This window comes from Periophthalmus magnuspinnatus, chromosome 22 (assembly GCF_009829125.3).
Source record: "Periophthalmus magnuspinnatus isolate fPerMag1 chromosome 22, fPerMag1.2.pri, whole genome shotgun sequence".
Classification (NCBI taxonomy): domain Eukaryota; kingdom Metazoa; phylum Chordata; class Actinopteri; order Gobiiformes; family Gobiidae; genus Periophthalmus; species Periophthalmus magnuspinnatus.
The window spans coordinates 22006862-22020263 of NC_047147.1; the positions used below are offsets into that span (position 1 = coordinate 22006862).

The following is a 13402-nucleotide window of genomic DNA, read 5'->3' on the forward strand; positions in this document are numbered from 1 at the left end:
TTGAGCTGCCCATAGTGCCTTAGTGTCACTCACTCACTCAGCATAATTTTTCGGATAAACAGACAGTGCATAACCTCTATATGAAGTTTATCTGTACCTCGTAGTCAATGATGGGCACGTTGGGCGCGGTGGGCAAGGGCACAGTGGTGATGCGGCGGATGTACTCTCCCAGCTCTGCTCTCATCTTCAGACGACCGTCTCCAGAGAAGGACCAGAGAACGGCATAGATCAGATATCTCTGCACAAAGACGTAGGAAATGGTTTAATGAGAGGCATTATGCTTTTCTATACCTTTATAAACATGAAAGGTGTACTTTGGACTTCTCCCACTTAAGTACATGGAGTACATGGAGAGGTTATTGCAGTTTTTGTGTTTGTTTTTAGCAATGAAAACAGCAAAAAATAAAATAAACAGACACACAAACACAAAATGGAGCTTTAAAATCATTTGAATTCAGAAGCTTTTTTTATTGCTCCAAAACAAAAGAAAAACTAAAACCAAATTTGCCTAACCATCCATAGATATTTTATTATATTATTTTAAAATAATTAGTTATGGTCATCGTCTGTAAACAGAATTCACAAACTAGGAATGTGTTTTAGCAGTTAAACATTTTCAGATTCCTCCAGTAGCTCTTTTCAAAAAGGAAATTGAAGAAACAACAGAGGGCAGCCGAGAGTCGTGAATTCTCTTTTTTAAATATGCAAGTAAATGAGATTTGAAATTCGCGGCTTCCTGGCTGATCAGTGAAACAGTAGGTGAAGGCAATAAAACAACACTAAAAGGGGCTTTTTTTTTTTCATTGGTGTACTGGGTAAATATCACACAGGGGGTTTTCCGGCTGCTTGCACTACCCTCTCAGTGACTGTGTGGGTGCCAGTCCGTACCTGCATGTATCTCTCGAGCTGGTCGATGGGCATGGGGAAGTCCGGGTGGTTGTTGTTGTACTGGGCCACGTTGCGACAGGCCTGGTGCAGCATAGAGAACAGGGATCCCAGGCAGCGCAGACGTGTGAAGTCCATGATGTGCTCCATCTTTGAGGCGTGCTCCAGGGCTTTGATCACCAGTCCCGTGGAGGTGAAGTACGGCTGCAGGATGCCCACAGAGTCACGCTGGATCTGAGACAAGAGAATATTTAGGTTACATCTGTATCATTATTATGGGACAGAATGAGCACCAATAAGTCAAGTCCTCCTACGAGCAATGATGCAATGCTTGATGGGTTATACTGAAAATTTATTAGGTTAGGGATACATACATTCCAGAGGTCTTTTATCTGAAACTTTAAAAACTGAACATTTCTGTATCAGTTATTATAAACACAATTTCTTTTTAGAAACAACTGAGAGAAATTTTCATCAAAAAATGTTAGTAGCTTTATTCACCATGTGATCTATACAAGTTCTGATATAAACAATTCAAGAAAGATCCAATTTTGTCCCATTTTTTTTCTCAGCATCAATACCAGCCCATGTTTGTATTTGACAACTCTAAAAGACATGAAAACTGTTAAAACAATTAACTAGCAACATTCTGGTCAAAAATCTTAGAGCCTACAAAGATGAAAGTGGCATTTATTTTTTTATGGAGGCATTTTAGAGCAGGGTTTTGAAAAATAAAAAGCAATTTTTCTGATCTAGGGTTTCAGTGGGATAATTATTTGACATAAATAAGTCCCATCATCACGCGAGTCTAAAAATTTTATTGAAAAAAGGCTTCACACACACATATTCAGTGTGAAACAGTTTCTGTCCCTCATGCGTTTTTAATCCATTAGAAGGCTCAGACCAAGTCCCTGTTTCAGCCATTTGTGTCATTTGACCCAAAAATCCTTTGATGATGACCATATTATTTAGATATTGGGATAGTGGACCCAATCCCAATAAAGTAAACTGTTCTCCAGTGGCCTAGTGGCTCTTCTCACCTGCAGCATGGGCGAGGCAGCTTCGTCCTCGTCCTCTGTGCCCTTCCTCTTCCTCTGGGCCTCATCCTCTCCCTCGTCCAGTGGAATACTGCGGAGGCGGGCCAGGAAGTGGTTAAAGATCATGTCTGTGCTCAGAACGTCCTCACTGAACCACACCATCCCACAGCGTGACACAGTGGCCAGGGTCGCGTACTTCAGGTCCTGCACCTCAAACATCACGCGCACCTGGAAGAAGACAAACATTTAGGATACACTTTATAAATATTTGCAGATCAAACAGTTCACTAAAAAGGGGACATGGCAAAAGCTTGCAAAACTAATCATAATCTGTATATATTTTGACAATATTTACACACATAAGTACTAGGGAAAAAAGATTATCTATGGAAAAAGGCTTAACACGGGATTCGCTCCCAGATCTTCAGATAATCTACTCCTTGTCTTCTCACTTTTGTTGTACATATAATTCCGTATAATCAAAATAAAATTAGTCAACTAACAGAAATTTTTGAAACTTTGCAAATTTGTAGAATTCTGAGAGAACACATTTTTAACTCAACCACACATTTGAGAGAAAAGTGAAATATTAAATGCCAAAGTAAACCCCAGGGCATACATTTGGTGGCAGACTGAGGCGCTCTCCGTTGGGCAGGGTCAGCAGCTTGTTGTCATCCAGCACAGAGTTGAGATTCTCCACCCACTCAGGGTCTACGTCACCGTCAAAGATGATCCACTGCCTCTTCTGCAGCTCCCCACGCACGTTATCAATGATCCTGGAGGACAAGTTCAAGATTAATAGTTACAAAGGTAATTGTTGATAAAATTGCTTAAGGCTTTGTCATTTAAAATCAAATTCAACATGAGCGCACAAAATGACCACAGCTGGACCAGTCCTTTTCAAAGAGTTCAGAGTACAGCTGGATGGGCAGCTTGCTTCAGTCAATCTCAACAATGGTTCATATGACACTACTGGTGTTATTAAGGCTGCTATAGTCAATACATTAATCTGGCAATGTGGTGCATTTTGCCTGTTGGTTTTTAGGAGTGGTTGTGAACAAATGTATTTGAGTACAGGACCGTTTAATTAACACTTTTATCATGAGGAAAAATTTGGATACAGGGTCTTTAAGAGAATACTGCCACATCATCGGCCCATGGAGCCAGGAGAGCGGAGTTGGTTTAGCAACATGAGACAGATCTTTGATTGTTATGATATTTAACTTTGTACAATACAAACTTGCAGCAGAAGGTAAAAACTGCTTTGTTTTAAAATGAATGGGTACTGGTGTGCACTAACTTCCTGAGAATATGCGTGAAGAGACCGTCGGTCCACTCTCGCGTGTTGGGGTCCAGCGTGCCGTACAGGTGGTCCTTGCTGATGGCTTTAGGGTCGATGATGTGGGCCACCCCCTCCACTCCCTCCAGCCTCTCCAGGGCTTTGAGCAGCACCCTCCAGGCCATAGTCTTACCACTGCCCGAGGGGCCCACCATCATCAGGCCATGGTTGATCTGAGTGATCTGGTACAGCTGCAGCACCTGGACATGGGACAAGTTACATATATTTACTAGTAAATACTGGACAGTACCAACCCACTTTGGAGTACTTTGACATTAAGTTAAAAAGTACAACAGAGCTATGGGCCATACACAACCATTATATTATGGTTAGCCTCATAGCATAATTGTCAAAGTTATTTTTCAAAGTTTTCAGAAAAATTGTGAAATAAACTGCTTATGTCAATAAAAATACTTTTACAGACAAAAAAAAAAATACAAACTGCCTGAGGATTTGATAATTATTAACGTTTGTTACACCAATGATCACATTAATCATGAACTGGCCCTCATGCCTGGATATGGTCCTTGGGAAAATATTACCCATCCTTGGCCGTTATGTTCTCAGGGCTGCGTTAAAATGTAAAATAGACTTTTAGAGGCTTGTATAATGTTAGAATGACTGACATAATCACAATTTTATATTGAGAGAATCTTGCATGGTTGAATAACCTTGTTTGGTTTGAGTGCTCAGAACATTTCATTTTCCATCTCAAGAGCGTACCTTCTCAACCCACATGCTGCCCACGTCATCTCCGTCTCCATAGGTCAGGTACATCTCAGAGCAGACCTTCTTCAGCTCCTCCCTCAGAGCGGTCATCTCTCCGCGGTGGTACTGCACCCCGGGGAACACATCAGACAGCAGGCTGAACAACAGGGGGATGTCCTCTGCCACCAGCTTAGGTACCATGGTCTCACATACGCTCTGGATCAGGATCTGACCAGGGAAAAAACATGTAATAAGAGTCATTCTTGTTCTATTCAAATGCACATGGAGTGGCCATAAGAGCCACATGCATCAAGGGAGCCATACCTCCTGCTCTGGGAGGTTCTCAGCAATCTCGTTCTCGTCCACGTCCTCTCCGCGCTCCAGCTTCTCCCTCTTGATCCTCTGGATGCGCTCACGTTTGACATTACCCGCACTGATCAGCACACTCTTCAGAGCACGTAGTCCAAAGTCGTAGTGGCTCTGGGAGGACAGCTGCTCGTCACACAGCCTGGAGGAAAAGGTACAGTAAGAACATTTGGACATTACAAAAACAGGATCATTTGAAAAAAGAATCAGATCCTACTTGAAGAAGGGCACAATCTTCTTGGCCAGGATCTCAGCAGTGCGGAAGCCCTGGGAGTAGAGCATGACTTGGGCGATTAGCTGGCGATCGGGCTTGGTCATAGCCAGGCTCCTGAAGAGCTTCTTCAGATTGTCGGGCAGGTTGGAGCGGCCGGCGTAGCCAGGGTTCATTGTGATGAAGATGGCCATGTCGGGGCTGACCTTCACCTGCTTGTTGAGCAACTCAGTGGTGACTGGGACACCTGAGGAGGCAGAGGGTCAGAAATATGCTCTGTGGATCATATGGATGTCAGGAAGATGGAGGACTTACTCCTGTCCCGGTTGGGGTTGCTGTGCTCCCTCAGAGCCACTTGGATGAACTGCACCTGCTGAGACACGGCTGACAGCATCCTCTCCTCCAGACGGTTGAACTCATCAAAGCAGCCCCACGCACCCACCTGGCACAGACCCACGAAGATTCGCCCCATGGCCTGCACACAGAGACCAGGGGTTACAACAAGTCCATATACCACAAACAGGGCTTAAAAAGAAAAGCAATGCAGGAACAGACCTGGAAGTCAAAGGTCTCATCACAGTTGAAGACCAGGACGAAGCGGCCGAGCTGGTGACCAAGAGCTTTGACAGACTCAGTCTTTCCAGTTCCAGCAGGACCTACACACAAGAGTCATCAGCAGTTATATTAAACTGTTTCATCATCATGCAGTTTACCTACAGAAGTCACTAACAACAGCTTCTTACCGAACGGGGAGCCTCCCAGGCGAGCCTCCAGGGCCTGAGTCATGGTCAGGTAGCAGCGGTCAGTCAGAGGGGTCTGGACCAGCTTGTCCTGGACGCCCAGGTACTCAAAGCCGTAGTTGAACTTGGCGTTGGCCATCTGGATGGACAGCTGCTGCAGCACGTCTGTCTGTTTGGGGTCAAAGTAGAAGCGCATCTGACTGAGCCACTCAAAGGACTTGGGGTTGTCTATTTTGTTCTTTATCAGAGTCCTGGTCACGTCACGCTGGTGCACCATCTCTGTGATCTGAGAAAACAACACAATGTTAGAAAGAGCTCGGTCCACCTCTGGCCCACACTACACACACTGTACAACTCTGGCACACACACACACTGCACTGACCAGATGCTCCAGTTTCCTCCTGCGCAGAGGGGGCTGCTCCATCAACACAGTGTCAGCCAGCACGTTTAGAGTGGCCTGCACGTTGGAGAGTACGCCTTGCATAGGCTTCATGTCCCCTCCTCCAGAGATGGTGGTCAGCGCAGACTCAATGTTCTCAGACCAGGCGATTTGTGTGGACAGCACCACCAGCTGGGCCTGTGAGAGGAGGATTCTGTCAGTCATACTAATACATGGCATGTTGTATACTAGGGTTGTATACTAGGGTGGGTAGTGGTTTTACTGGCCTGGTACCGGTCGATCCAGTTGATGTACTGGCTCAGGTCCACAGCTGTGCCCTGGTTGAAGGTCGTGACCTCTGTTACAGACTCTGCCAGCAGCTTGGCCAAAGTCACCCTCATCTCCTTCTCCACCAGGGTGAGCCATTCGTTGATTTTGGGGTGCTCCGTGATGGAGACAGGAGTCTTGTACAGTACCTCCTCTCCCTCTCTGGAGGAGATGCCCAGCACCTCTGTGTTGTCCTCATTGAGCAGAATGCTAGACACTCCAGCAAACATCTTCTTGAAGTGCTTCTGCAGTTTGGCCACATTCTTACTGTTTCCAATGATCTCAAGAAGGTCCTCATCTCCCACAAAGTAGAATCTGTAAAGGAAAGAAAAACAAAATCAGAAAAGAAAAATCTTAAACAATTAAACCATGTTCCACTTCTTGTACCTGGGGAAAGACGACCTCTCCCTCTCCAGGTACTCTCCCAAGGCTTTTTGGATCTTCCCGAGGAGGTCAGCCAGGCGCTCCAGGGACCTCTGCACTCCCTGAATGTTCAGCACATCCATCACTAAAGGAGACTTGGTCACCTTCTTCATTAAAGCCAGAAACTCTGTGCTGATGCTAAAAATCCAGAAATAACATATTCACATGTGTATTCATTACATTATGAACCATATAAAAGTTGCTCTTCGTTACCTCTGGAACCTCTGGGTCTCCACAGGCAGCAGGTGCTTAATGTCAGCACTGCCAGTGAAGATGCCCTCCAGGTAGACCCAGCGCCTTTGCACATCAATCCACACGTCGAACAAAGCCATAATACGGTTGAGCTTGTCCTCCCAGCTCAGGGCATCCTCCTCAAACACCTACATACACAAACATTTGATGGTCCCTGTACTTCTGTGTATTCTAGTATGTTCTGAGTGTTTGAGCAGACCTTGTAGTAGGGCGAGAGCTTCATGGCTGACACACTGTTGATGTGCTCTTTGACCTTGTTGAAGAGGTCGTCCCAGCCTCGGATCAAACGACACTTGTTCTGGTAGTTCACCAGGTCCAGCTCGTATGAGTTCCACACCTCACGGATCTGACCAGAGCAAACAGAAGTTTGTCATAAGGATGTCACAGTACAAAGAACAATTCTATCAAAATCAAAAGCCTGTCACATTCTCAAATGGGGACAATAGCCAGATTTCCATATTAATTGCATTTAATTTATATGGGACACATGTAAAAGAAAATTTCACAAGTATTGAATCTGATCATTTCTATAGACCCAAGAACTCACTGTATTACAACACAAATAAGCCTTAATTTTAGCTGCCAGCAGGTGTATGAACTATTATTGGCATAGAATGCTGTGATGTCATCTAATACCAATAAATGGAATGTGAAATGCAAATGTAGAACCCAATTTCATTACATCCTATTCTAATGATGAAAAAATATCCAATTCATACTTTAGCTATAGTAATTGGTTTATCCAACTACTACCAAAAACAATCAGGAACTTGTTTAAGATTTCAACAAAGTTTTTTTTTTCCCCGTTTCTCTCAGTCTCTGGCTCCTGTACCTGCTTGAGGAACTCCTCCAGGGCCATCTCTCCCTGTGCCACAAGCAGAACGTCTTTGACCACCATCTCGTTCTTCTGCAGGTCCACGTCCCACAGTTGGCCCAGCGTCAGCTCCGACAGCACCCAGTTCACGTGGAGACGCTTCATCAGTTGCTTCCAATGCCGGTCCTTCAGAGCCTCAGACTTCAGCTCGATCACCAGCATGTTCACCTACTCACAGACATTACAGTCAGCAAAATATTAGCTTATACCAATATAAGTAAGATCAGGGCAAGCTGGCCCACACCTTGAGGTATCCTTTAAGCATCCTCTGGATGTATTCGTAGGAGGCGTACTGTCGCAGTCGCGCCTGGAAGTTCTTCAGTTGGTTCAGGAGAGCATCAAGGTTCTGACGAAGCTAAAGAAGCAAATGAAGGTAAACTTTAATGAATGAATGAAGTGTTAGAAATGTTTATCTGCATGAACAAATTGAATCCAATTTGTTCAAACAAATTGAATTAAATTTCATTTGTGATTTTGTACCTTCCGAGGTTGCACGGATACCCAGGGCTGCTCCTTCATCTGATCAATCTGCTCCCAGATCTTAGAAAGCTCTGACCACACCTCCTTCAGGTCATGGAGCTCCTCCAGAGCCACCTGTGAACCACTACCAGTTTAATGTACTGCATGTGTGATAATAAAAGAACAAGCTAAGCTGGGTAAGGCTGTGCCCACTTTACCTGCACCCTCTCCTCACTGCCACTGAGCAGGCCTGTGTCGGTGAGCTCCAAAGCTTCTTTAGCGCGGGCACACTTCTCTCTCTCCACCTTCAGCCGGCTGAAGTTTCCTTCATAGATGGTCAGAGACTGGAGAGCCTCCTCAGGACGAAGGTTACCCTGATGGACAAACAGGCAGGATTCACCCTCTCATATTACATTAACAAGACAAGTAATAGCACAGCTGTGTGGTTCTCACAGCAACAGGCTTGGTTTTCTCCCAGTCGTTGAGCAGGTCTGTGGTGCGGTTCTCCACGGCCTTGTCCTCCTGGACAATCTTCATCTGCAGGTTGGCCACCTGCTGCTGGATGGCTGTGTCTTTGCGCTTCATGATGTCGCTGAAGGCGCCCCATTCCCCTTCTATGTTGTCGATGTAGAGCCATGAGGGAGGAAACTGGAATCTCTGCTTCTCCAGCAGCCGCTGACCATTACGGAACATCTGTAGCAGAAGATGAACATGTATAAGTGAAGCATTAACTGGTTCTGAAGATAGAAGATTACTGAGCATACAAAGACTCACATCCACATTCTTCTCGTACTGTTTGAGCTTGCGCTTGAGCGTCTGGACATATGTGATGAAGTTGACTGCATCAGAGGTACTGGCTGTGTCCACAGAGTGCTGCTCCAGGTCTTGGCGCGACTACAATGAAAACAGAAAATAAACATGTGACGCCATACCAACATGTCTGAAAGATCTGATACTATGCTCCACAGCCTTACCTTGGAGATCTGAGCATGGAAGTCCTGCATATTCTGGCCCAGCATCTGACCAAACTTACTAAGTACTTCCTTGTGCCAGGAGTCATACTTCAGGTTTACTTTAGACTGGACCTGTTCAACAGAATGGGCCCCATGTTACTAAAAAGTATATGGTGAAGTCTAGATGTCTCCAAGTCATGTGAAAAAGATGTACTTTGCCGTAGTCGATGATAACCGGCCCAAAGTCCTTCCTGGTCTCTGCGTTATCAAAGGTCCCGCGAGCTTTGCGGATCTGGACCAGCAGAGCCTGCCACTTTGTGAGGTCTTCTCCCAGACGGTTATAGATGTTCTCAGCCTGCATGTCCCACAGGCACTGGTACTGCAGCCACACCTAGAATGCAAAGGGAGCACAGTGAGCTGTCATTAAAACATTTGAACTTTTATTAAACCAAAAAATAAAAGGACTTACCTTCACATACTTCTCCACCTCGTCCACAATGTCCTCCACAGCATTGTAGGCCTCCTCCAGAGCAGCAGGACCATCTGGCATTCGAGTAAGGGCATTCCGATAAAACTTCTCCTCCTCCGAGAGCTCATAGTGGACTCCCACCTAGACAATGAAAGAAAGTAATTTAATATTTTTAAATTACACAAAAGTGACTACTGCATTCCACCACAGACCTGATATCTCTGGCTCTGGATGCGCGGCAGAGACAGGATGACCATCTTCCACGTGAACATCTCCTGGTAGAGCTTGTAGCGGCAGTCTTCGATGGGTGGGTTCAGGTAGATCACTTGGTTGGTAATCCTGAGCTCATGGACCACATTCTAGAAGATACACAGCCAGCTCAGCCTGATTAACATTGAAACCACTACAGACATGTAAGAGGAAGTGTCTAGCTGTAGTTTGATTCCTCACCTTGATCTTGGGCTCTCCTCCGGGCTTGTGGCTGACCTGTGGAGCCTCTGTGTCCATATCTACATCGGCCTTGTCCTCCACTTGTCCTCGCAGCACTTGGGTCCATGCTTTCAGACCAGCCTGGAGACGCACTCCCAAGATGCGCTCAATCTAGGAACAAAGAAAGCCTCATTACATAATCACATCAATCGAAAGTTATGAATGCCACTATTGTCACTGTGCATGTATGAAAGGAACATTCAGTGCTTTCACCAGCACCCTCTGGCAGTCAGGAGGGATGAAAATCAACCTTTTTTACATTTTGTAGTTTCAATCCTCCTAAACCCCCAGTCTTGGCATTTTGATGTGATTGTTTACAATGTTGATGCTTGTTATTTGTATTGTTAATGCCCACCTCGATGTCCAGCTTGTTGACCCAGATGGGTAGGTTAGAGTATGAGTGCAGGTTAAGGTCGTCCACAGCCTTCTGCACGCGGTTGAGGATGTCGGAAAAGGTCTTGTTGTCAAACATGCAGGTCTCCAGAGAGCGCACCTCCAGGTCAATTTTCTCCTCGATCAGCAACAGGTCATCCACCTACACACACAACGAAAATGTTAACACACAACTATTTAGATAAATCAAGAAAATGTCTATTGCAATTGTAGCAGTTGTTTAGCCTTCTACAAACCTGCTCTGAAATGCATGCCATTGCTTACAGGAAGTAGTGCTGAGTTCTAAAACAGAATACCTCTATGTCTTCCACATGGGAAAGTCTATCCAAAATGCAGGAATTGGGACTTTAGTTAAACAAAATTGGTCTAATCATAACTATTGTGTAATAAAGACATTGGCCATTGTTTACATTGTGGTTGTTATTTTATGGAAGTACCTATACATATTCAGAATTTCCCCTTGGGGATAAATAAAGTCTTTCCGATTTTGCGAAATGAGAAACATTGCCAAAATTGAAAAACTAGAGCAAACAAACTAGCCAAGATTTTTATTTTTTTATTTTTATAAATTACAATGCTAGTGAAATGAGTAGTCCAACCTGTCTAAGGCACCATTAGATTTCTAATGTCTCTGTATTAAATTGTGTGTATTTTATGTATCAAGAAATTGCAAACTTGTTCCAACTAAACTTCAGAACCAACCTTCTCCTGGAAATTGAAGACTGTCTCGGCCAGCCTCTGCACGTATGGGTCCAGCTTGTAGGACTCCCACACCAGGGTGATGCCCTCCGTGATGAGAGCCTGGACCTCCTTCTTCAGCCCAGCCACCAGCAGAGAGATGGAGGCACGCTCCTCCACCTTCTCGCAGGTGCGCTCGTAGGTCCTCACACTCTCGATGAGGGAAATGGCGAAGGGGTAGAGCTGGTTGGCCTGGTGGGCTTTGTTGACGATGGCCAGGGGCACTCTGAAGCTCAGCCACTTGAGGTTGCGCACTTCCTTGGACAGGGTGATGATCTCTGGGAGGAAGTTGACCTTGAGCTTGAGCATGTTGCCCGAGCGACCGCGGGCACGGGATGTCTCGATGGTGAAGATGCGCCCAGATACGCCCAAGTTACGCTGCTGCACCTGCAGGAGCACAAATCAACTACTTGTAACTGAAGAAAGTGTGTAATTTCTCTTAGAAATAACTAGAAAAATGCCAGCCAATCTCCACAGGTTCCTGTTAATTTTTTGCTTTAGTAGAACACAATTATAATTTTGTTTTTGTTTTTTTCTAGTAAATGTTTATTAATCTTGAAAGAAAAAAAAAAATAAAAATTGGCTCAGCCTGTAGTGTTGCACAGCTGCATGACAACAGTAAACGTACCTTGCGAGCCCAGTCATCAAAGATCTCCTGCGTGTTGAGCTTGGCTCTGAAGCTGTCTCCATCCTGCTTGAGCTTGAGGCCCTCCACGTGGTTCTCCCAGCCCTTTCCCAGGACGTCCTCCACCCTCTTCATGTAGGCGGTGAGCTGCCGGTCAATCTGCTTGGCCCAGATGATTGAGCCAGACACGGGAGGCAGGTCTCGCACATGGCTCATCTTACAGGCTTGGCTCTGAGGGTACTGCACTTTGAACTTATCATGCAAAGACTCGATGTCATCCTTCACGCGCTGAATGAGCTGCGTCTGGTACTCCCGGATGGCTCCTCGGATGTGCGGGCGGACGAAGAGTGCATTGAAGCGGGAGAAGATGCGGAACATCTCGTTGGCATTCTTGGCAGTCCCGAGCTGGTCGCGCAGCCTAGCTGTGATCCTGGTCTCCACACGGTCGATACGCTCATCATAGCGCTTCATGGCAGCTTCCCATGCCTCCACGCCTTCCTTCGACACGTCTAGGCCGTCCACCTCTTTCACATTCTCGTAGGCCAGATTCACTTCCTCGATGGCGTTGGCATCGGCTGCGTCGAAAAGCACACCAGCCACCTTCATGTCCTGAGGCTCCACCGTCTCCCCAGGGGCATGCTGGGGCACTGCGGTCACCTAAACACAGATTCAAGACAGGTGCTCAGGATCATGCTAAAATATCTATCTTCAGAAAAAAAAAGGATTGGGTTTGCTCATTTATAACTGAATATAATCATTTTACCATTCACTTCTCAAATTAAAATGGTGAATCAGGTTTGATGGCATGTGATGACACTAATGTAGCTACAGCTGCCCTGTGGCAGACGATGATGATGTAGCTGCCAATCTAAGCCAAAACTTAGATAACTACTGAACTGCACCACCAGAGGAAACCCACATAACAACCAAAGCTTGTCATTTCACAAATTTTCACTTTATGTAGGCATGAAATCCATACATTTTTGCTACTCCATCAATTACTTCCATAACTGCATAGAAAAAACTTTTCTTGTACTTGTGGGCGAAGCACTCTGACAATGACTGCTCGCAGCTGCTCATGCTGCCGCCTGAAGCGCCTCATGTGGTCGAGGCGGGACTGCAGCTTCCTGTGGGCGGGGCTGAGTCTCCACACCATCTTCAAGTTTTCCTCACGTTTCCTCTTCACCAGATCCCTCAGCAGAACCTGGAGCTTCTCATATTCGTCCTCCCAAGTCTGGAACACCTCAAAGCAGGCCACCATCACCTGTACACAGAGGAGGAGAAACAAAGATGCTCAGTTGATTTGGTTTTGTCTTTACTTTTTAATAAAAAAAAAAACAACAACATTGGATGTGTGTATTTTACAAAAATTGAGACATCAAAAACAAGTTACAGGCCCTGACCTTCTCAAACTCCTCATAGGCAACGTGCATGAGCTTCCTGGTGCCTAACACCTTCAGCAGCTGTGAGCTCAGGTCTCTAGAGATGGCCTCCACCAGGCGCAGCGCCCTTTGGATGGGGTACTTGGTGTTGCGGATCTTTTTAAGATGGGTGAAGATGGCCATGAGGGCCTGGCGGATCTTGTCCAGTTCAGAGGCGGACAGAAGGTCATTGAGAGGAAAGTCCTTCATCAGAGGGTTGTAGTCATTCACTGTCTCCACAGCCTGTTTCAGACCTACATAATATAGACACAAGAGGGTTAGTCTAATCTGAGGAGGTGAACACCTTTCGTGTG

At 45.6% G+C, this 13402-nt stretch overlaps 1 protein-coding gene across 2 annotated transcripts in view; it reads right to left on the minus strand.

The window, feature by feature from the left end:
* dync1h1 (dynein, cytoplasmic 1, heavy chain 1) overlaps window positions 1–13402 on the minus strand; it is a 39877-nt gene that overhangs the window by 21424 nt on the left and 5051 nt on the right. For both annotated transcript variants that reach the window (XM_033987906.2, XM_033987905.2), the window contains exons 6-37: window positions 13071–13342; window positions 12704–12931; window positions 11671–12324; window positions 11007–11429; window positions 10267–10446; window positions 9873–10022; window positions 9635–9781; window positions 9423–9563; window positions 9168–9344; window positions 8975–9085; window positions 8775–8894; window positions 8454–8693; window positions 8219–8374; window positions 8022–8135; window positions 7786–7896; window positions 7500–7709; window positions 6867–7013; window positions 6629–6795; window positions 6380–6553; window positions 5953–6307; window positions 5669–5863; window positions 5290–5572; window positions 5102–5202; window positions 4862–5021; window positions 4553–4793; window positions 4294–4477; window positions 3985–4197; window positions 3223–3461; window positions 2542–2698; window positions 1926–2150; window positions 889–1119; window positions 98–238 (exon numbers count right to left, since the gene is read on the minus strand). In XM_033987906.2, coding sequence (XP_033843797.1) covers window positions 98–238; window positions 889–1119; window positions 1926–2150; window positions 2542–2698; window positions 3223–3461; window positions 3985–4197; window positions 4294–4477; window positions 4553–4793; window positions 4862–5021; window positions 5102–5202; window positions 5290–5572; window positions 5669–5863; window positions 5953–6307; window positions 6380–6553; window positions 6629–6795; window positions 6867–7013; window positions 7500–7709; window positions 7786–7896; window positions 8022–8135; window positions 8219–8374; window positions 8454–8693; window positions 8775–8894; window positions 8975–9085; window positions 9168–9344; window positions 9423–9563; window positions 9635–9781; window positions 9873–10022; window positions 10267–10446; window positions 11007–11429; window positions 11671–12324; window positions 12704–12931; window positions 13071–13342 — 6647 coding nt within the window. The remainder of the gene's footprint in view (window positions 1–97; window positions 239–888; window positions 1120–1925; window positions 2151–2541; window positions 2699–3222; window positions 3462–3984; window positions 4198–4293; window positions 4478–4552; window positions 4794–4861; window positions 5022–5101; window positions 5203–5289; window positions 5573–5668; window positions 5864–5952; window positions 6308–6379; window positions 6554–6628; window positions 6796–6866; window positions 7014–7499; window positions 7710–7785; window positions 7897–8021; window positions 8136–8218; window positions 8375–8453; window positions 8694–8774; window positions 8895–8974; window positions 9086–9167; window positions 9345–9422; window positions 9564–9634; window positions 9782–9872; window positions 10023–10266; window positions 10447–11006; window positions 11430–11670; window positions 12325–12703; window positions 12932–13070; window positions 13343–13402) is intronic.